This window comes from Moschus berezovskii, chromosome 13 (assembly GCF_049115385.1).
Source record: "Moschus berezovskii isolate FMDL1 chromosome 13, NW_MosBer_1.0, whole genome shotgun sequence".
In the NCBI taxonomy this organism is placed as follows: Eukaryota; Metazoa; Chordata; class Mammalia; order Artiodactyla; family Moschidae; genus Moschus; species Moschus berezovskii.
In genome coordinates, this window is record NC_142472.1 from 82,429,856 (window position 1) to 82,454,705 (window position 24,850).

Sequence of the window (24,850 nt, forward strand, 5' to 3'; positions counted from 1 at the left end):
TGTGCATAGCTTAAGCTAAATGTATGCTTGTGTAATGAGTTTACCTACTGAACCTCTGTCCAAAATGCCTCCTCTTTGGTAAGAAACAGACATAGAAACACAAAATAATATCCAAAAAATGCCAGCAGTTTTTAAACCACTGTCTTCTGTGTTTCCACAACAACAATTCTGGAAATGCCAGAACTGTTCGGTTTGTCAAAATTGATCTCTCCATAGGAAGTTTCCTGACTGCCTCATGACTCTATAATGGGAAATGTAAGGTATTGCTGGTAAATTAGCACCAAGGTATTGTGTATGTATTTATCACATAGTTATTGCAGTAATCATAGACTGAGTTCTAACATCATTAACTTAAATGGTATCTATGATGGTGAAAAACAACTCTAGAATCTGCTTTCCTAATGCCCACAATATTTTTCTCTCTTCCTTTTGTAGGCATACAATTGAAGAATAGTATTCTGATTTTTTCTTAGAAATTCTTTTGAAATGAGACTCAAAAGGATGAAGATTTTATTTTTCTCATTCCACAGTTTTCTCATTTTCTAGAAATTCAGTAGTGTTTTACAGTTTACTGGACTTTCATCCAGTTATCATCATTTTGAGATTATTACAGTGCTGCTTATAGGATTAAAAAATTTTTAAATTGTGAATTCCCTAGTGGACCAGTGGTTAGGATTCTGCACTTCCACTGCAGGGAGCCTGGGTTCAATTCCTGGTTGGGGAACTAAGATCCTGCAAGCTGTGAAGTACAGTCAAAAAATAAAAAGTTAAATAGTTATAACAGGAAAGCTATTATACAACTAAGAAAATTTCACATATTATCTCATGTAAAATACAAAACCACATATTTTACATCACCTTATCCTTTGATACCATCAAAGTTGTAAAATTATTTTGACAATTTTTCATACACTTTGGGGCATCTTCAATTCAGTTCAGTTCAGTTCAGTCACTCAGTCATGTCCGACTCTTTGCAACCCCGTGAATCACAGCATGCCAGACCTCCCTGTCCATCACCAACTCCCGGAGTTCACTCAAACTCATGTCCATTGAGTCGGTGATGCCATCCAGCCATCTCATTCTCTGTCGTCCCCTTCTCCTCCCGCCCCCAATACCTCCCAGCATCAGTCTTTTCCAGTGAGTCAACTCTTCGCATGAGGTGGCCAAAGTATTTTAGATGCTGATATTTTCATATTCAGTGTCTTTAGTCTTTACAAAGATTCACTTATTTACAAATATAGAGTCACTTTCATGAGATATTTTCTAAATTAAAAAACTCACCATTCTTAAGGCTGGTTCCTAGTTCTTCATGATATAGCTACATTTTTTCATGCATTGAAAGGAAAAGCTTCTTTGCCATAAATGCAGTCTGAAATCTTTATTTATTTAATGAATGTATTTTATGGCTGAGTAAACAGCAACTACACACAAGAAAATGATCTTTGAAAAAAATGAAAATTAAGCTAAATAATTCATATTTAAGATGACTGTCTTATAGAGTATTTCTTGGGTTTGTCAGTGTGGCTGTATAGTTTTATATCTCAAATCCCTTTGTAGCCTGTCCAAATAAACATGGAATCTCTACATCGGATTTTGAAAGTTAACTGTATAAATTTTAAAGACAAAGTCCAGAAATACTCTTCATTGAGACAATTTAATGAAAACAAGTTTAGTTTTATAATTATCTGTGAGACAGAAGTATCTTCAGTGTATATGAGATGCAGATGATCACCATATACGTTTATATTTAGAATTACCTGTTATTAGCATCCAGTAAAATGAACCTTTTTTGAATGTGTGTGTGTTTCTTGTATAACAGCATACTAAAGAGTTCTATCACCCTAAAAAGCTTCATCTTAACCCTGGCATCCACTGATCTATTCTTTTTCATAACAGTTTTTGCTTTTTTGCAAAGTCTTATAAATGGAATCATACCGTGTACAATTCTTTTGAGACTGGCTTCCTTCACTCAACATAATGCTTTTGCGATTCCTTCAAGTTGTTGGATCAATTGTTCATTTTTGTTGTTGTTGTTTATAGTTTTCATTCTATATATATACCACAGTCTGTTCACCTGTTGGAAGTTATCTGAGCTGATTCCAGTTTTGGCATAGAGAGCTCTTAAAAAATGTACACATATCTGTGTGATCATAGTCTTCATTTATTTAAGATAAATACAAAGTTATTGGGTTAATTTTGGTCTTTTCTTTCCCCTATGGATCATATTTTTGTTGTTATGTCAAAGAATTCTGTCTAACACCAGGTCACATAGATTTTCCACAGCGTTTCCTTCTTAAGTTTTATATTTTCATTTAGATCTGTAATCCATTTCAAGTTTTTAAAAATGTTTTGTTTTGTTTTAATAAGTTGTTTATTTCTGTTGGATTGCCTTTTGCAACCTGGTAGAAAATCAGTCGAATATTTCTGTTGGTTACTTCTGAATAGTCTCATCTGTCACATTGATCTGTGTGTCTTTTCCATTGACAATACTATAGTCTTCATAGTGTAGCTTCATAGTAACTCTTAAAATAGGGTAATGTGATTCCTTCAAATTAAATCTTTTGTTTCAAAAATATTTTGAATATTATAGTTCTTTTTGTTTTAAATTCTAGAATTCTCTTGTCTATAGCTACAGAAAGTCATGCAAAGAATATGAACAAAATTATATTACATGTATAGATTATTTGAGGAACATTGATGTTTTTACTATGTTGAATTTTTTAATCCTTAAACATGATATATCTTTCCATTTATTTAGGCCTTCTTTGACTTATTCCCTCACTTTTTGTAATGTGCATCATATAGATTCTGTATTTGTTTTTGTTTTTTTTTTTTCTTGTAAGTTATCTATTTAAGTATTTGATTCTCAAGGAAATATAATCTGTTGCTTCATATATTTAAGTTTCCAAATAGTTCATTGCTATAATATAGAAATATGATTGAATATGGCAACGTTGCTTAATCTATTTGTTTGTTTTGAGAAGTTTTGTTTGTTTTCTTTTGTCTTGATTTTTGTTTTCTGCTTGAGCAATACTATTACCTGAGTACACAACAACACTGTGAGAAAAAATTTTCCTCCTTTTCCAATTTGTGTGTCCTTCTTTTATTTTTCTTGCCTTATTGACTGTGGCTTTCATGCAGTGGTAAATAGAAGTGGTGAATGATTTCAGTCTTTCAAGTATGATGTTTGTTAGGTTCACTCGCTAAGTCATGTTCAGTTCTTTGCAACCCTGTGAACTGCAGCATGCCAGGCTCCCCTGTCCTCCACTATCTAAAACTCATGTCTATTGTGTCCGTGGTGGTATCTAACCGTCTCATCTTCTGCTGCCCCCTTCTCCTATTGTCTGCAATCTTTCCCATCATCAGAGGCTTTCCCAATGAGTCATTTCCTCATAGGAGGTGGCCAAAGTATTGGAGTTTCAGCTTTAGCATCAGTCCTTCCAATGAACACCCAGGATTGATCTCCTTTAGAATGGACTGGTTGGATCTCCTTGCAGTCCAAGGGACTCTCTGGAGTCTTCTCCAGCACCACAATTCAAAAGCATCAGTTCTTGAGTGCTCAACCTTTGTGGTCCAATTCTCACATCCATGACTCACACATGACTACTAGAAAAACCATAGCTTTGACTAGACGGACCTTTGTCAGCAAAGTGATATTTCTGCTTTTTAATATGCTGTCTAGGTTTCTCATAAAGATGTTAGTTATACTCTTTTTTGATAGGTCCTGTTTATACAACTGAAGAAGTTTCTTTCTATTCCTGTTTGCTGAGAATTTTCATCATTAATAGATGTTAAGTTGTGTCAAATGTTGGACATATTTTTAAAATTTCTATTTGTATGCTTCTAATAGTTAAAAATCTATTTTGACTCCTTTTGCTATTTTCAGCTCAACTTTTTTATGTACATGTAAGTGGTCATATCAAATTAATCTACTTCCACAAATAAAAAGTCTTCCCAATTTCGGGCAACATGGTTCAGCTTTTAGTAGGTGTTTTTTTTTTTTCTCCAGTGATACTAATTTTTAAAATTGGTAATTTATAGATTTACTTTTAAAGTTCTAACAGATGAGCAAGTAGTGGAAAATAGTATATCTTCAGTTCAGTTCAGTTCACTTCAGTCGCTCAGTCGTGTCCAACTCTTTGCGACCCCATGAATCACAGCACGCCAGGCCTCCCTGTCCATCACCAACTCCCGGAGTTCACTCAAACTCATGTCCATCAAGTCGGTGATGCCATCCAGCCATCTCATTCTCTGTCGTCCCCGTCTCCTCCCACCCCCAATCCCTCCTAGCATCAGACTCTTTTCCAGTGAGTCAACTCATCTCATGAGGTGGCCAAAGTATATCTTAGGAATAGTTAATTACCACCTACTGCTAATAAAACTTATGATTTCAAGTATCATTTATAATTTACTACAATTTGCTGAGTACTAGAAGAGAAAGGCAAATATCAAAGAAACCATTTGTATCATATAGAATTTATCTGCTTTGTTTGTTTACTTGATTACTTTGTTTATGTTTTCTATAGAAAAAGAATGTAAAAAAAAATCTAAATTTTTATCTTCATCAAAAATCAATACAACAAACCCAAAAAATCAAATTAGGAGGGTCAAGCAGGTTTATAAATTAGTTTAGATTTGTTTTAAATAATCATTTTGAGTAAATGATCATGTTTTTAAAAAGTAACAAAACATTTGTCTCTTTATTTTTGAGTGAAATAGTTTAAAACGATCATCATATCCTACAGTTTAATTAAAAGTGTTTACTTTAGAACTTTTCTGTTACTACTCATCAATTCCATGGATCCATTTTTTAATAATAAACAAAATTATATGCTTTAAAAATAAATGGTAAAAGTTGTCATTTTCAAGTTGCATTTGAAGGGAATACATTCTAGTGATTCATTTTTATGGAAAAGAATAAAGTTTTCAAGAGTTAAACATATTCATAATTTAATTACTCTGCTGAGACCTAAAAATCGATGTCTTTGACTTCAAATTTTACTTTCTTTCTAGACTTAAAATTTAAGAATTTTAAATGTACAATGTGGAACTCAATCTTTTTAATACACTGATGGAAAATAGCTAAAAGCCCTTCTATTTCTAAATTTAGCACTTGATATATATGGCTTTATGCCTGTTTTTTGTTTTAGTCTGTAAATACTGTTATTTTATATTTAGGTTATTTTTAATGAGTTTTCAGACACCCATGGAGCCTGGGTAATGAAAATGTTTTTTTCTATGTTAAAATCAGTGCGGTTTTTATAGTGCATTAGTCATAAGTTTATTAAAGGCTAAATGGCTATTTCATTATGGTAATTATAAACACGCACTATCTCTCACTTTCCTACCTATATTAATGGCAAAATGCAGACAGACATTATTAGTAAACTTCTGATTCTCTGCTACTCTTAAGTTTCAGACTTCTAAAATTGTACTTTGTGAAATTTCATAATAAGAAAACAACTTTTTTTTAAACTACCCTCATTTCTCCTCCTGTATGTATATTTCTACTTTACTCTTCCTCCTCTCTCTATTTTCCTCCTGCCTTTCTCCCTGCCTTTATTTTTTCTCTTTCTTTCCTTTCCAAAATTATTTCTTTTCTGACTGTCTCTTGTTTGTTTGTTTTTATTTTCATCAAAACAATATTTGGTAGCATTACCATCGCCCAGTGGTCACAAGAACTCTGAGACATACATACAAACATACAAAGACACGTTTGCACATACACTAGCATATAATTTAAAATAACCATTCACTTAATTGGAAAATGTATTTTATTTCTCATTTTGAGTCTCTTATTAGAATTGCTTAGAACTTTGATATTATGCAAACATTTTTAGTTACTGTCTCTATCTGATCAGGGGAAGAAAAGTTTTCCTAGTCTATCTCCCTGTGTCTAACTGAATAGGGATCCATATTGTATGAAGTTCCACATAACCAAAGCCATTAATATTACAAGATTAGCTGTAATAGCCCTGATATAGCAAATATCAGGGGTTTCCACTTTTCACTTTACACTTTGCTCTTTCCTTAATGGGCTTCCCCAGTGGCTCAGTGGTAAAGAATCTGCCTGTAATGTAGGAGATACAGGAAACCCAGGAGATGTGGGTTTGGTCACTGGATAGGGACAATCTCCTGAAGAAGGAAATGGCAACCCACTCCAATATTCCTGCCTGGAATCCCATGGACAGAACAGCCTGACTAGCTATGGTCCATAGGGTTGCGCAGAGTCAGACTGAACTGGGCACACACTCTCCCTAAACCCTGGATTCTGTTTCTGATCTAAATACTCAGGCTTAACTTTCAGCTGACAGCCATAGTGGGTTGATTCATGTTTTCAGCCAATTAAAAAAAAAATGAAGTAGATGATTTTAAGTTTATATGTGGAGTTTCTAAGCAATTTTAGTTTTTAAAATCGGCAAAATTCTTTTGCAAACATTTTTGGTCTTGGTGTTGGTTCCCGTTACTACTTTAATGGAAGATATTTATCTTTTGAAGATGGATAGCTAGTTATGGAAGCAATTAAGGTGCTTCACATAATCTGGAAATTTGTAAAATATATTAGTAAAATATATCTGCTACCAACGACTAGTGAAAATAGATTAGGAGTGAGAAATTAATCTAGCTTGTTTAGCATCATCTTTGCATTTATCTTGACAAACGTCATTAGAACCACAAGAAACAGATCAAGAAATTTGTGGTAGTTTTTCCTGTCCCCCAACTTCTAGCAGACAGTGAACCTTGGAGAGTACTTTAAGCTATTGCTCTCAACATTTTTTTCCAGTAATAGTTGAAAAAGCCAAATAAATTATTAACATGGGACAAGAAAAGAGTCTTATTAGTTGAAATTAGCCTTATTTATAAGGAAAACACATATTGCCCTGCATTAAGCCTTACCTTGGATCCTTTGCTTCATGAATTATGCGCTTCTGTATCACGGATACTTGCTCACTTGATGATCTTATAGGAACCCATAGCTGCTTCAGAGCACAATGCTGTGATATGAAGTGAGGCAGAAAACAGGAGAACCTTTGTCACTGAGTCAGCTGCAAGAAGAAGTAATGTGTATGAATGTACAGTATAGGGAGATCTATGAAAGATCTACTCTCTTTCTCCCAAAAGACTCTGTTCTATGGTACAAGGAGAATTCAGTTCTGTTTGGCAGACCTCCATGTCAGTTTGGAAGCAGTAAAAACAACCACAAAAACAAGTCTCATTTCTCAGTGTCTTTAATTCTCCATGTTTTAAGTAACATTTTAATTCTCATTTTGATTTCACTTTGTTTTAATAATCAAGAGCTAACGCCCCTCTCCCTTGTATTGCATAAAATTTCCAGTGTAAGGATGCAGTTAAGAATGAATTACAGAGATGAGTCCAGTCATAGGTGCTATGCTTGTGTTTGTCACTGGTACAGTTTGAAGGAAGGGCCCTATATCTCTTAATTGAGGTGGGATGACTTTAAATGATGTTACATCAAGGAGGGCAAAGAACCCCAGCAGATGATGCAAATTTGTTTAAAAATGAGTATTATTAAATAATTCATGCTTTTAATATGGATAAATTAGGTCATTTTTCCACTCCTCCCACAAATGTTCAATCTTAATATCTAAGTAATGAAACAACACAGAGAGTGTTATCCATCCTGGTACTAACAGAGAATGCCAGTTATGACAGGCTCATTGTTTACTTTAACAGGTAATTTGTGGACTGGAATCATTTAATTGTTCTGAGTACATAATTACATGTCAGCAATTTCCAATTTAATTAAAATGTACAAATCTGAAGATTAAGGGAATTTTTGAATTATTAATCATTTTTCCACTAGGAAATCTTGTTGCTCTGCAGGAGATTTGTCCAGTGTACAACTATACGTATTTTTTTTCCTTCTTTTTCGCAGACAGACAATTTTCCCGCAGAGCCCAATTACATGGGCAGCAGGCAGCAGTTTGTTCAAAGGTAAGGCCTATTAAATAACTTTCTCGGCTTCCCCATTTGCATTCGTGTCAAAATTGCTTTGCAAGAGTCTACACTTCAGGTTCAAACTCGAGAGACAATACTTTCTCTTCTTTTTCTTTATATGTATTTCAGTAGCTCCACGTTTAAGGACCCAGAAAGAGCCAGCCTGAGAGACAGTGGGCACGGGGACAGTGATCAGGCTGACAGTGACCAAGACACTAACAAAGGCTCCTGCTGTGACATGTCTGTTAGGGAGGCGCTCAAGATGAAAACGACTTCAACTAAAAGCCAACCACTTGAACAAGGTGAGTGAAGCCTTCCAATGCTTACCAAGTATAAAGCTTAAGCAATATTAATCCTCAGAATACTAGTTGTAGTTTATCACCTTGGAATGGAGCTTTTATAATATAGCAAAACAAGCAGCACGTTCCAAGGTTGCCTCAGACAAAAAGGAATTTTTCAATACTTCAGTAACCACAGAAAAATGAAGTTCATGGATTCTAGCCTGAAATCTTCCTAAAAGGAGAACTTTGCCAAAGTCACTAGATTATACTTATTTTTATGAACATTTGCTAACCTTTGCTGTTTTGCATTTTAGTAAAGGAAAATATGGTATATGTTAACTAGATATGCACATTTTAATATATTAATATAAAGATTAAATGAATAAATTTAACATTTTTAGGTGAAATGAAAACTTGATTGAAATTGTATAGCTCTTAGCAGGGTTGGTGTTATTTTTAGTGTGGATTTCAGCTTCAAAGTCTTTTTTCAAGAGTCAAATAACAGCTAAGCCAGAGTTCTGGCTCCTTCTTTTGATTTACATCTAAGTCTTCCCGGATATCAAATAAACATGAACTTGTTTACTCTGATAGAGGTAAAAAAGAAATGTTTCTTCATGAATACATATGTCTTTTCTGAAAGTCTAACTTCAGTTTATTAGCGCGATATGTCTTTTTATTAATCATGATATTTTTAATGTTTCAAATACAATAGAATGTTTATTAATGATTCACCCAAAGAGAATTAAGCTACTCTTTTGTGTAAGACTTAGATGTTGTGAAAAAGCTTTCTTATATCCAATTATACAAAGTAAAAAGAACTGTTGCATAAATTGAATTTCAGAGTTACAAATGCATATTAGTTAATATTAGTTTTCAAAATATTGATAATATGCAAGTATTTTGATATTTAAGTTTTGATATTTAAGTTAAACTATTTGAACTTATTTATTCTTCTAAGTCATTTAACGATAGATGATTCACAGAAAGTAAATTTTTGCCTCTAGTGCAATCTCTCCTATCACATATATATCAGCAGATAGAATGCTTTTTAATTTGTCTAATCATGCTGAAATTTCGATTCAAATATGCACATACACACATATATACATTCAATACAGACATTAATTAATATTTAAGTTTCTGCACTCAGTATAATTATGGTGGCCTTAAGAATGACCCTCTCCAAAGCCTTCTTTTCTAAGTAATAAGCGCCAGATATATTGTACCAAGTTTTTGCATAACAAGGCAATATTGTTTTAAAAATTACTTGAAACAAAAGTTATTTGAATACTTACCTAATATTCACAATTCTTGCAAATTTGAATGTTTCTTATGTGGTCTTTATGGGTTTGACTATACAATGCCATATAAATATTTTAAGAACATTTTAGTTAATGAATTTTTGGATTTCGGTATGTGAATACATAGCCTAGCAGACTTATCTACATGTGTGATAAAGTGGTTTGCAGGTAATTCATTGGCTACTATTGGTAAAGCTGCATAGAGTAAGTAAAGAGTTTACATTTACTGTCACATCTTCATTAGAAAATTTGTTAATTAAAACGAGCCTGCTGCTCACTATTAACTTCTTAATTCCTTTCCATACATTGAATGAGCAATACAATTGATAAGAATGAAAAAAAAAAAAAACCCAATAGGTAAAGGACATTTATGTCTGAAAATGTAGTTTATACTGAAAACCTGTTATTTTTTCCTATTTTGGTATCAAAAAGTAATATCTTAGAAGGTTGGCAATTGTTCTTAAAAGAACATATAGTTGATACATATTTTAATTAATATTACACATAAAATAACTTCTAGTCTACGAGTGAGAATGCCAATAGAGATGTCTCTTGTAAAAGAGTAGTTTCCATGTATCCTTATTAACAAACATGAGAAAGTTATGAATCTGAAAGCCACACTTAGAAGATAATTTCTGAATTACATGGGAGACTGACTTGTACTTTAAAACATGATTTTTGAAGGATTAACTAAAAGAGTATTTCATTGATTGATGGATTTGGCTCATTAATTCATTTATTTAGTAAATGTCTATTAAATGCTTTCAATAGTAAGGAAAGTTAGATACTTTGGAAACATCAGAAATAAATTTGATTTGGAGCCTGCCTTCAAGAAACTGTATGTAACTGTAGTAGAGATGGGAGACTCTCTCTGTGTCTCTCTCTCCTATCTCCTCTCTCATTTACCTTTGTCTCTTGTCTATCTCCCTACCTATCTATCTGCCTCCAATCTGTCTTTTTCTGTCCATCACCTAGATCATCTTTTTGTCTCCCTGGCTCCCTTCCCTTGTTTTTTGTCTTTTTCCTATCTATGTATCTTACGTATACATCTATCTACCTACCTATCTAGATGCAGAGGAAGCTGGTATCTATTGTTTTTACTACTTACCATAAACTATGCTAACTTAATTTCAACATTAGCTTATTTAACCTGAAAACTCTAAAATAGCTAGCATTTGTATCTTACATATAAAAAAACTGAGCTGAGCTTATGCAGAACTTGTTAACTTGCAGAGTAAGTTGGAATTTTATCTTAGATCTAGATATGACCAAAATTTATATCTTTCCTATAGAACTTTATCTCCAAATAGGAGAATTTGCTCAAATATACATTCTGATTCATTGCTATGACTAGATATTAAGTAAACATTGAAGGTTAAGTTAAAATTTGAGTTCATGTATATGAACCTTGGGGGGAAATATCAAAATGACTTACATGCATTGAATTATTAGTGGCTAAAACATAATATTCTTTTTGGTATTCATTGCATTTATAAATAGATGAATTTAGTTCCTCTCACATTTATAGATGTTAAGAAACTGTCAGTATTCCATGCTGTAAGTAGTGAAGTCAGCATTAGAAATAAAATAACATGCCTCCAGGGTTTGTCTTCTTAACCAATGCTTTATGCTATTCATATAATGAATGGTTTACTCAGAAAAAAAAAATTAAATGTTTGAAGAAGCAATCAGCCATTGTCTTAGTCACTGTACTCTGTTAATTTATTTGAAAAGCATTGCAAGCACCAGTGCTAAATTAATTTAATGCACACCTAAAAGAGTAATTTCCTTTACAGATGAAAGGAGATGACAGCAGTGTTCAAATAATTATCTCATGTCTAAGTTTCATATGTTAAACAATAATTTTTAATATCTTAAAAAATCTCCTAAAAACAGAAATAAATTTCCTTTAAAACAAATACAAAAAGAAACCTATTTATCACTTTTGCTCATTCTAAAAAATTTATAGTAGTGCCTTAATAGTTTTTAGTTAAAAGGTTGTAGCCTGTTATATTTCATATTTTTATATTCATTTAGTTGGCTTCTTTCCCTGTTTAAATTATCTCTATTAAGAAAAATAATGTTCTATTTCTAAATTAGAATACTATTTTAACTTAGAAATTAAAATCAATTTAAAAAATAATCTTCATATTTTCAATGGACATATTCTATGCTAATAATGATTTCCCTTTGCAAATAGCTTAGTACATTTGAAATTTTATTTCATTAACTCAATTGTTGCTGTTTTATTTTCTCTTTTGTACCATTATATTTTTTCCATTTGTTTCATTCCTGTTATTTGTATATTTTTGCCACCATCAGTAGCGTCCCAGATAAACAGCACTAGTATGTGTTGCCCATTATTTTAGAAAAAAAAATTTTTGAAAGGATTCAGTAGCTAATTGATGGTGTGATGTACTGCACTATAGCTGAAGATAGCTTTAAGGATTTTATGTTAATAAACCCTCTAATAGAAAGAAGTTATTTTAGTTTCTCTTAGTGTGATTTAAAAAAAAAAAACCTCTCAAAGAATGTACTTAGTTTCTTCCTATTTGAGATCAGTTTTCTGTCTGCCTCTCTGTCAATTAGATTTTTCCCCATATAGTCTCCATCAAATATTAAATGTAGATAGGTAGGTTAGTTGGTAGATCGAGAGAAGGAGGGAGATAATAGTAAAACAGTCTGAATGTTTTAGAATTCATATGGTACCCCGAGTAGCACATTCACACACACATTATTTAATAAGTCATTGTTTATCGGAAAATGACACAGAAAATTGACTGAAATACATTTGATCTAATTCTGCTGATTATATATTTTGGAATGAGAAAAGCTAACTTATATCAAGAACTAATAAAAATATATAATGTTACTTCTGTAAGCAAGAGACACAATTTTATAAAGGAAAAAAACTCTTTCAAAAAGTTTTAAAGGTAATTTACTACTTATGCCTCAGAATACCATTTATACTTTGACTTCAAGGAAATACGGTACCCTTAAATTTCTATCCATCAGAAGCCCTGTAAAGTATTTTGATTGTTAGCAATAATTGCTTTTTTTTCTTTTAAAAGATGTAATAAGCTTTCCCTAAAATTCAGTAGTCGCTATTGATTCCCAAATAATAAATGTGCCGTTTTTATAAATGCTGACCAGCAATTTCTCTGAGCTTCTTATTGATAGCTCAGTGACTGTTCTCAATTTTTCAAGGATAATTATTCTTCTGATATCTTTATAGTTCACTGAAACCAACTCCTTGAATTGAAGTCTGACGCTAGTGGAGTAGCATTGTTCATCCTGAGTACTGATGGCCTGGCTTGTGCTAGAGACTGCAGTGGAACACTACCCACATGGAATGTAATATGCTGTGGGGGCCAGATTGTTGGTCCCCTCCCTGGTGACTGGCCTCCAGGACATTTCTGAGCCTCAGGAGTTGTTCTTTTCACATTCTTTTTCATTTCTCATTTTAATTGCCTTATAATTTCTTTTATTCTGTTCAAGTCTGTGTCTCCCCTGTTCTCTCTACTGCCAGAAAAATCTGACTTCTTAAATTATGTTCTGAATTCAAAACATTTCACAATGGAATCCCTGATTATAATCTAATAAAAATATAATCAGTAAAATGTTGAGAATAAATGAAATACCAAACAAAGTAGGTTTGCTCCAGTGAATTCAGTTTTAAAACTAATTGCATTCCTAGGGTTGCCTTTCCTCTTTCCAGAGGACATTCTAGAAAACTACAAAACTAAAGTTAAGGGATTTTTTTTTTTTTTTGTAGCTGTTCCTTTTTTTCTTTAAGTTAGTGTTTGAATGTTGCTTGTGGACCCATACTTCATAACAGGTTTATAATAGTTTCAATGACTGCAATATTTGTTATATGATTTCAGAGTTTGGTGAGACTCTGAGGTCCACTCCTTTTAATCTCCCTCCCTAATTCACTGCATAATGGTGGAATGTCACCATATTTCTAATTATGTCTGGAAAGGAAACAGTTTCCACAACCTCTGCTTTACCAGGAAGGAGCTATTTCAGAAAGCAGTAGTAGGGAAACAGGATAGTAGAGGATGAGATCCTTGTTCACTGGAGTGAAGGGGGAGCCACGCATTCAGGATTTGGGGGGAGCTTATTGAGACAGAGGGTTGGGAGACTAAGCACAAATGTGACCTATGTTACAATTTCCCCTAGAACTGACCCTGAATAGAAAAGTACTAGCATAGTACTTCTATATTCTCAAGCTTCTGTTCTATATTCTCTTCTGCGTTATGGTTACCTTCAAATCAAGCAGTGTATTTTCCCAGGCCTACCCAGAACAAGCAATAGGAAATCTACTTCTACACAAGTAAGAACATGAAGATGGTGACTGTGTCCATCTTCTCAGCAGCCATCTGGCAGTCTCTGAATATAATTTTTAAAAGAAATATTGCTATAAACTTATTAATAGGAAATTTATCTTAGGAAGGGAATGGAAAATTACAGCCATATATAGGGGGTGGGAAGGAACTGATAAAGATTTAATGCCAAAGAGAAATCATTTATGAAATTTTAGAGGAACTTTTGCTTTATGATTCACATTCATGCTATTTAAGAAATTGTATCATTTTCCAAGAATTCATATTTTCAAGCCCTGTGAGTTTTTATTAGGCTGCATCTATCCAAGAGCACTGTAATATCTTTTTTGCCATCTCCCTGTGCTGTCTTTTAGGACCTTCCAAATTCATCTGGCTTTACATTTTACTAGATAGAATGTTTCTCAGACTGTGAGCAGCTTCACTTTATTTTTGCTTACCAGGCTTTGCAACTGTCCCATAGTTCACCTAACTTTAAAAGTTTCAATGACATCTCTTTTTCTCATGTGCAAACATCTGCTTCTAGAATTCAGCATCTGGTATCATGAAAATAGAGAGATTTTATCACCCTCACATTTGTTGCTCATCGTAAAGCCTCTCTAACAAGTGTTGCATGATTTACTATAGACTCAATGTGATTTTGAGATTCTCTTGCTTTTAATAAGCACAGCAATGACTTTTGCTGAAACATCCCAATTAGGAAATGTTGGGAGAGTATTTCCCAAACTTTTGAAACTAGTTTTGCTCTCTACTTTGGGCAACAGAACCCTCCCCAGCCTTAGAATTACACACTCTCAAATAATCCCAATCAACTAGAGGATTTAAATTTTTTAAAATAATATTTATAAATTACAATGTATTTTTTAAATTTTTATAAATAAAATTCTATACTAATTGTATGCATTTTTATGAAAGCAGGAGTGTGCCCATAAATGCTAAAAATATAAAATGGATATCAGCTCCTCTGTTAATTAAGAACTGCAAGAAAATCTTGTCATTTGGTCTAAAACCTCCCAGTAATTTCCTGTTATTTCACTCTAATAACATGTTATAATATTGCAGGCTCTCTATTCTTTTGAAAGCCATATTACAAAACTTCATGGTAAGAATCCCTGAAGTATAACTCCTCGATAGATAAGAAAACAGATTGACTTCCATGGGGACTTCAAGCTAGCCAAAGAGGTAGTATTTATTCCAGGTTTATAATTTTCTGTCTAGAACCCTTTCCATCCTTCTGTGTCACTCCTGTGTCACATTAATAGACACCTCAAAATCTCTGAAGAAGCACTTCAGATTCATCATCATACTTCTATTCCTTATTAATCTGAAGAGGTCAACCGCCATGCTCCAGAGCTTGATTCTTTCATACGTATTGAATAAATACTTCACATATTCATATATCTTATATACATTGAATAAAGATATTGAATTATAGTTCCAAAAGGTCAATTAAATGTATCATTCCTTATGCTATACACTGATGCTTCTGGATTATTTGTCACCAGGCATTCTGAAATAAATATTCTTTTCAATCTGGATACATTACCTATACCTCTCCTAACTGTGGGTCCTTGATACCTTCTTAGCATGCTAAGGAATGGTGGTGCCAAAAGAGATTTTCAGTCATTCATTCAATATTTTAATAAATGATTGTGTCAGGGATACAAAGATATATGAAAACATGGGCTGGGTCCCCAAGAAGTTCACACAGTATTAAGGGAATTTGACCTACAGATCATGAGATTGGTGCACTGAGAGGTTTGTCCCAAGTATTAACGGAGTCAGGAGAATGGAAACCCTGCCTGGATTTGGAGGATCAAAGAACATTCCTGGAGAAGAAGATATCAGAGGTGATTCTTCAGCATATGTTTAGCTCATTTGGCAGAGTGAAGTTGGGGTGGGTGGGAAGATGACGGGCATTCTTAGAAACACAGGAAAGGAAGCAGAGTTTGGCAGGCTGCTTAGAGGCATGTGAGTAGAGATGTGTGAGAATAGGAATGCGGAATAGAGCCTGGGGAGGTGAGTAGAAGCCCAGTGATGGGACCACTGAAATGCAGCCCTGGGAGGTAACGGTTCAAACTTCTTCTTAAAGGTATGATAGTTATGGCAGTGTCTTGGGAAATAGGAATACAATTAGAAAATCGGGCAAGTAACACAAGGCAAGACAGTATGAGGCCTAGAGTGGTGAAGAAAGGAATGGAACAAAGTGGAAGATTCAAAAGTTTTAGTATACGTCGTTACCTTTATGATTATAATGAATTGCTTAGTATTCACTTGAAATTGATTTTGATATAAGGATTTCTAAAGGAAAAAAAATTCATTTGATGCCCAAGTAAATGGAATATCACTTGAATTATTCAATGCATTTTAATGCATTTAAGTTAGTCTTATGTAGTATATGCCACATATAGTAAATTAACACATAAATATTTGAGATGTTAGCTTTTTCTCTAAGAGATCAATGTTTATTTGTACATAGGAATCCATTTAATAAAGAAATTTACCATTCAAGAATGCTAGAGAGAAAAAAAAAACAAGGAAAAAACTTCAGTTTGATCTTTGAGAAAAGTTTCAGAAAGCAGTGAGGTAGTATACAACTTGGTGTGCTAATGAATCTTAGGATTGTGACTTGGGTGACTGAGTTTTTGTAAAGTGGTAGACACAGGGTGAGAGTATCATGGGGAAAGCATTTGGAAAGTCAAAACCATTTAGAAGATTAACAGAGAGACGACTTAAAATTACCATTTGGTAATGAGAGGAAAAGACCCTGATGCTGGGAAAGATTAGGGGAGGGAGGAGAAGAGGACAGCAGAAGATGAGATGGTTGGATGGCATCACCGACTCAGTGGATACGAGTTTGAGTAACCTCCAGGAGTTGGTGATGGACAGGGAGGCCTGGTGTGCTGTGATTCATGGGGTTGCAAAGAGTCGGACACGACTGAGCGACTGAACTAAACTGAGTGAGAGGAGAGTTTGGCGATATAAACATTGAAACCATTGACATAGGAGCATACTTAAAGTAAATCGATGACAGAGATTATTGAGAGAAAAGACAATAGAATCCATGACAGAATCTGGCTAAAAACAACAGTAAGAAGTTGGGAAAGAGTAAAGCTCAATAATCGTTCAATCAGTATGTTCTAAGACAATGCAAAATCTGGAGAACGGCTACATGAATTATTTGACCGAAGCCAAAAGTTTTTAGATTTCATTTCCACCCATCATAATTGAGAGCCAAATTAAATCAATTCATTAAGCCAATCTAGACAAGTCTGTTTTTATTCAAAACAAAATCTGAGGATAGTTCCGAATACATGATCTCACATCACTGGCATAAATGTATGATTCCAGAACTCACCACTTAAAAAAAAGGAACATTTACCTGAAATCATATGTTTTGAATTTTTACTGTAACTCAGTAATTTTTTGTATAGTATTTATTGTATATATTTATTGTATATTTCTTATTTATTATGCATATGTATATAGTATATGGGAAGATCCCCTGGAGAAGGGCGTGGCCACCCACTCCTATTCTTGCTTGGAGAATCCCATGGACCTGAGAGCCTGGCGGATTACAGTCCACGGGGTTACAAAGTTGGACATGACTGCAGTGATTTAGTATATATAGTATATGACACTGTCTTAGATGCTCTGCTGAATATTTATTCAACAAATATTTGTTAGGTTTCTGGTATGTGTCAGGCACTTCTCCAAGTGCTGAGGATGGAGTAATAAGCAGAATAAATATTCCTGTTAACATGGACTTTACATTTGAATGTGAATGTGTTTCTCAAATGAACCATCTTCAGACTCATGAATCCCATTCTCACAGAACTTATAGTCAGAAAATATAAAATGTAGAAAGTAACATGTTATTGATTAGGTATAAATAAAAGTGTGAGAGTTTCAAAAGGAGGAGTAGGATATTGATCGTTTTTCTAGGAGGACTTCATACATAAGATGAAATTTGAGCTAGGACTTAAGGAATGAACAAAGTTTTTACTCCGAGATAGAAGAAATAGAACAAATCCATAAACCAACCATAGGATACAGAAGTGATATTTAGGGGATAATGAATAGTTCAGTGTGTCTAGAGAAGAACCTATAGAAGGAAGAAAATACGCAAATGAAAACAGGAAAGAGTGGTCAGTAAAGAGGGGGAGATAGGCAGTGATAGTGTCACGGTGGTGAAAGAGAGACAAGAAGCGTGTTGACTCTAGATAAATTAAAACAACAATAAACAAAAAAAAAACGAGGCTCAAGAACATCTATTCAGTCTTATTCCTGCAGGTCTATCTTGGTTTCCATGAGAGAGGTTATGATGGTTAATGAAAAAGGGAAACAGATTTTTAAAGGTTATACCAATGAAGCATCATCAGGAACTGGAGACAGACATTTTTCTTATTCCAAGATAATAATGGAATAAGAGAAAGGGGGGAAAATAGTGAAAGAAGGTGGTATTATAGATGGAAATTGCTTTAATTATTCAAGGTAACTGAGTATCAATATACTGAAGTAAACAATCCACCTAGAAGGAATTTTTGAAGAATTGAATTAAATAGATATTATTTGAGCATAAAAGAGGAGGCTAGCTTTAAAGTAAAGATAAACTCTTTTTCTGTAAGGGAAATATAACAGAAGATTTGAAAAGATAAACGGGATGTTAGAGGCAAAAGTTAAGTAATTGTTGGTTCTGATCTTCTCTATAAAGTGGAAAGCAGATTTCATTCATCTCATTATTTCACAGAAACACTTGTATAATATAAATGACACTCAGATCTGTGAAAAGCTAGAGGAGTTCAGACAATTGCCAAGATAATCTATTGCAAGATGAACATCTGTCAAAAACAGATACTGCTATTATTTCATTTTTATAATTGTTGAAAAAATAAAAACATATATTATACCAACCCAAAGACATTAACATATTTAAATTAACTCCTCATGTACTTTTCAATTTTATAGCTTGCATGGAGTTTTCAAAAAAGATGTTTTGATGTATAAGCCTACAGTCTAGATTTTTCTAGAATTATATTGTTTCAAATTCTATTTAGAAAGATGATATATTGCAAGATGATATATTATGTTTTAGCCCCACTGGGATCTGTGCCAGTACTTGCAATTAAACACATTATCAGTTTTGCCATGAAAAGTCTTAAATATTGACACTAAATGGAATAAATGATTAATATAGATAGCCTATGTCAATTCAAGTTAGTTTCTTCCACCAAATGAGTAGCAAGATAACATCCAGACCTGAAATGGTTTTTTGATTTCAAAATGGACAAGAAATTGTAGACTTGTACTCAGTTTGCATATTGGAGCTTTTCATTCCTTAAACTCTTGATAACTAATAGTATTGATGATGATCCCAGTAGTAACGTAATGATAAATATATATAATCTATCAACAAGAGAAACTATTTAATCAAGTTTCCTATTAAGTCATAATAGAAATCTGCAAAGGGGGAGTCTTACTTAAGATCAAATGGAGATGAAAATATTCTATGATCATTTTAATGTGATAAATACTTACTTTGGGAAGGACACTTAAATGTTTAATCACATCATAAGAAGATCTTGAGTAGTACTTTTAGGATTTGTAGACAGATACAAATGCCCTGCTACCTCTGATACAGGATATATTTTTGAAACAAAATACATATTTCATGGAGATTGATTTGTCTGCCCTGGATTATTTTTTTTTGAGGTTTTGAAAATTCATACTGAGGGATGAAACTCTGTTTTGTTTTTGCCCTGAGTCATTTCCTTCCTAATTTTAATTACTGTGTTTATTACATAATATCCTTTTATAGCCATCCGAGCTTTTACCTCTAAAAGCTGACATTCTTAATGATATTTAAAAGAAGGATTGTGAGAAAACTTCAGAAAGTTTTGATACATGCAGAATGCCTTCATGGCATGTGTTCCTCCACACAGTTGGAAAGCAATAGACAACAGATTGAAACTTAAGTAAATATACCTGAAAAAAATTTTTTCACTCTGAGTTGTGACTCCTGTTCAGGAATGACTCTCATTAACATTAATATATGAATGAATTAATTCCATACATTTTATTTCAGTACCCATATATATGACTCTACCTTCAAGGTGTTTAGTTTTTAAAGTTGTCATTCTTCTGTCCATCTAGCTATAGTTCCATTTGTTAAATACCGTAATATATGTAATAAGTAAAAATAAAATAAATTCTGCTGGAAAATAAATGGAGAATTATTTCATGAATTAGATGAACCTCTAATAGTGTCTTATAAGTAGAGTAGGATTGCAGGATAAAGGTGAATTGAATATCTGAAGATGGGATAATAGCAAGATCCAAGATCATGCTAGAAATGTCACAAGTATGATCCAGGCTTCCCTGGTGGCTCAGAGGGTAAAGCTTCTGTTTGCAATGCAAGAGACCCAATTCGATCCCAGGGTTGGGAAGATCCCCTGGAGAAGGAAATGGCAACCCCCTCCAGTATTTTTGCCTGGAGAATCCCATGGATGGAGAAGCCTAGTGGGCTACTGTCAAAGGGGTTGCAAAGAGTCGGACATGACTGAGCGACTTCACTTTTAATTTCTTTCATAGCATGATCCAGGAGTGCCAAATAAATAGGGATATTTTTATTGAAGTTTGGTGTATAGAGTTATAATGGAGAGTTCAGTACAGTAGCTCAGTCATGTCCGACTTTTTGCAACCCCATGAATCGTAGCATGCTAGGCCTCCCTGTCCATCACCAACTCCTGGAGTTTACTCAAACTCATGTCCATCGAGTCGGTGATGCCATCCAGCCATCTCATTCTCTGTCGTCCCCTTCTCCTCCTGCCCCCAATCCCTCCCAGCATCAGGGTCTTTTCCAATGATTGAACTCTTGGCATGAGGTGGCCAAAGTATTGCAGTTTCAGCTTTAGCATCAGTCCTTCCAGTGAACACCCAGGATTGATCTCCCTTAAGATGGACTGGTTGGACCTCCTTGCAGTCCAAGGGACTCTCAAGAGTCTTCTCCAGCACCACAGTTCAAAAGCATCTATTCTTTGGCGCTCAGCTTTCTTCACAGTCCAATTCTCACATCCATACATGACCACTGGAAAAACCATAGCCTTGACTAGATGGACCTTGGTTGGCAAAGTAATGTCTCTGCTTTTTAATGTGCTATCTAGGTTGGTCATAACTTTCCTTTCAAAGAGTAAGCGTCTTTTAATTTCATGGCTGCAATCACCATCTGCAGTGATTCTGGAGCCCAAAAAAATAAAGTCTGACACTGTTTCTACTGTTTCTCCATCTATTTCCCATGAAATAGATGCCATGATCTTTGTTTTCTGAATGTTGAGCTTTAAGCCAACGTTTTCACTCTCCTCTTTCACTTTCATCGAGGCTTTTTAGTTCCTCTTCACTTTCTGCCATAAGGGTGATGTCACCTGCATATCTGAGGTTATTGATATTTCTCCTGGCAGTCTTGATTCCAGCTTGTGCTTCTTCTGGCCCAGCGTTTCTCATGATGTACTCTGCATATAAGTTAAATAAGCAGGGTGATGATATATAGCCTTGATGTACTCCTTTTCCTATTTGGAACCAGTCTGTTGTTCCATGTCCAGTTCTTACTGTTGCTTCCTGAACTGCATATGGGTTTCTCAAGAGGCAGGTCAGGTGGTCTGGTATTCCCATCCCTTTCAGAATGTTCCACAGTTTATTATGATCCACAGAGTCAAAGCCTTCAGTTCAGTGCAGTCACTCAGTCGTGTCCAACTCTTTGCGACCCCATGAATCACAGCATGCCAGGCCTCCCTGTCCATCACCAACTCCCGGAGTTCACTCAAACTCATGTCCATCAAGTCAGTGATGCCACCCAGCCATCTCATTCTCTGTTGTCCCCGTCTCCGCCTGCCCCCAATGCCTCCCAGCATCAGAGTCTTTTCCCGTGAGTCAGCTCTTCTCATGAGGTGGCCAAAATATTGGAGCTTTAGCTTTAGCATCAGTCCTTCCAATGAACACCCAGGACTGATCTCCTTTAGAATGGACTGGTTGGATCTCCTTGCAGTCTAAGGGACTCTCAAGAGTCTTCTCCAACACCACAGTTCAAAAGCATCAATTCTTTGGCGATCAGACTTAGGCATAGTCAATAATGGAGAGTGTTGGACCAAGTAAATGGACTAGGGTTAGATTATCAACACCTTAAATGCTGTACTAATGATTTTGAATCTAATTATATAGGCCATTAAAACTTTGAGTAGAGTTACTTGATCAGAATTTTGTTGTAGATGATTCAGTTAATATTATACCAGAGAAGGGTTGGAAATCAAAGGAGATCAAAGGCCAAGACTAATCATTCATCAATTTCAAAGGGACATTAGCATGTTTAATATTTTCTAATTTTTGTGTATAATAATGTAATTTAATTGCTGAGCCTGAGAATTTTCATTGAAATCATTCTGAGCAATAAGTGTAACTCAAAATACAGATTATTCACTTCAAAGGACCATCTATTTGTGTCTGTCAGTTATGAATAAGGTTGACTTTTCTCTTTCGTTTTTATTTATAGCAGAGCTAAACACTCTACCTTAAATGTCAATCTTAATGATACACTTAAAAGATTATAAATGTATAACAAACTGTATGGACTTATCCAATCAGATAACAAAAGAACAACTAATAGTTACAGGTCATGAAAAAGAAAATGAGCAGCTACTGTATGTCAAGGACTGCACCAAGCACATTTAAGCAAGTTTGTCCTCATGGAAGTTGATGAAATGGCTGTTATCTCTAATGGATGGAAAACCTGAGCATGAAGGACTGAAGTAGCTTGCCCATGGGTGATGCCCTCAGCAGTGTAGCACTTGCTGCCCTGATGTCATGAGTGTGCTTTCTTCATTCTGGTTCTTTTTGCTTTTTTATAGTCTTCAATAACAATGTACAAAGGAGAGTTCACAAGGAAGTTATACTAGTATTTCTAAATCGAAAATAGGGTGTCTTACTTTTGAAAGTAGAGTTGAATCTGATGATGTATGTCTAAGTATACAGAGATATGAGCGGCTCTTCAGTACCACATATAGTCATCTCATTGCCATTATTTTATTATTATCATCATTATGACTTCCTCTGCAGTGGTATCTGATAGTGAGATGATTGTTTTTCATCCTTATATAGACTGTTTGTCTTTACCCTAAATACCATTTATTTCAGCGCTACAGATCCTGCAGTTAACCTAGTCATTAGACAGAAGACACAATACTTGCCATGCTAACATTTTGATACTATTTGGAAAATACTTTGCATATACTTCTAAAAATCACCTTCATATGTGAGGGCTATTTTTAATTAATGTGTAATTGCTGCTAAACAAAGAATATAACAAGATAGTTCCAGGTATGTGTTCTACCTCCCCATTCATTTCCATTGTTTGATAAAAAAGATACTTTTACTATTTTTGAGTTACATTTTGTTTTTAAAGTACTATCTGTATCAAGCTCTAGCATTAATTTACTTTTAAGCCTATGACAGACTACTTCAAGTTATCTATTATAGACACAAATTTAATTCCGTTTTATTTACAATCCATAATTTGTAAAACACTGTAGTCCATATATATTCTTAAGAAATGTCACAGTTCTCTAGATATTTGATCAAAGTTTTTTTTTCAATTAAAATGGAGCGAAAATGGTATAAATTCTATTTTTTACATTTTTCTACCCCCAACACGTTTTTTTCTACTTTCCCAGGCTCCCCCAACTAGCTCCCTTCTAATCCCAGTTACTGGTACCACCGTCTGTCTAGTCACTCCAATCAGAAACACAGGGACTCCTATTTCCCGTCTCTTCCTCATCTCAGCTGCATCATTAAGTCCTATTGTTACCATGAACCAGTTCTACCTCTTCAGTTCACTTACCTTTGATGCATTTTATCCATCTTTTTCTCACCACCATACCTTCCCAGGGTAGGTGGTCACCTGCTTCCCTGGCTGTCTTGTTTGAGATATAAGTTCAAACTTATAGTTTGTTTGAGATATAACTTCAGATTTCACTCCAATTAAGACTCTTTAGTCAAGGCTATGGTTTTTCCAGTGGTCATGTATGGATGTGAGAGTTGGACTGTGAAGAAAGCTGATCACCGAAGAATTGATGCTTTTGAACTGTGGTGCTGGAGAAGACTCTTGAGAGTCCCTTGAACTGCAAGGAGATCCAACCAGTCCATTCTAAAGGAGATCAGTCCTGGGTGTTCATTGGAAGGACTGATGCTAAAGCTGAAACTCCAATACTTTGGCCACTTTGTGCGACGAGTTGACTCACTGGAAAAGACTCTGATGCTGGGAGGGATTGGGGGCGGGAGGAGAAGGGGACGACAGAGAATGAGATGGCTGGATGGCATCACCGACTCGATGGACATGAGTTTGAGTGAACTCCGGGAGTTGGTGATGGACAGGGAGGCCTGGCGTGCTGTGATTCATGGGGTCGCAAAGAGTCGGACATGACTGAGCGACTGAACTGAACTGAACTGAAATGAAATGGCTTCTGCAGAGTACTTGAAAAATGTTAGGCTTCTGATACTGACAGTGTGAACCCTCCTGACTTGTGACTCTCCTGCTACCTGACTGTACAACACTGGAGGGCTTCATGCAGTTTCTTCTTTCCTCACTCAAGAGAGAGGCTTCAGGTGCATAAACCTTTCTTAGCATGAATTTGTCTCTCTCAGGGATCTGCATATTCTATGCACAAAGTAGATACATTTGTTCTCCAATGTAGTCCCAGTGTTTAGTTTTTAAAAAATGGGTTATTGTGGATAAAACTGCAGATTAAGAATAAGATTTTAGGGAACTCGAAGTCATTGGATAAACATTAAAGGGTCTAGATGGGGTAAATAGCATGATATTGAATTAATCTTTAGAGAAGCCAGTTCTATAGTTAACAAATCCAACAAACATTTAATTACTTCCAGTAACTTAATTGAATTATCTCATTTACTCTATACA

The 24,850-nt window shown here is 34.6% G+C and overlaps 1 protein-coding gene across 3 annotated transcripts in view; it reads left to right on the top strand.

The window, feature by feature from the left end:
* PCDH17 (protocadherin 17) overlaps positions 1–24,850 on the top strand; it is a 125,333-nt gene that overhangs the window by 32,559 nt on the left and 67,924 nt on the right. The window contains exons 2-4 of one of the 3 annotated variants that reach the window (XM_055426011.2): positions 7,898–7,956; positions 8,089–8,261; positions 12,777–15,728. In XM_055426011.2, coding sequence (XP_055281986.1) covers positions 7,898–7,956; positions 8,089–8,261; positions 12,777–12,784 — 240 coding nt within the window. In that variant the 3' untranslated portion in view covers positions 12,785–15,728. Of the gene's footprint in view, positions 1–7,897; positions 7,957–8,088; positions 8,262–12,776; positions 15,729–24,850 lie in introns of those variants that run through there. The other 2 variants (XM_055426008.2, XM_055426009.2) reach the window with 2 other exon arrangements.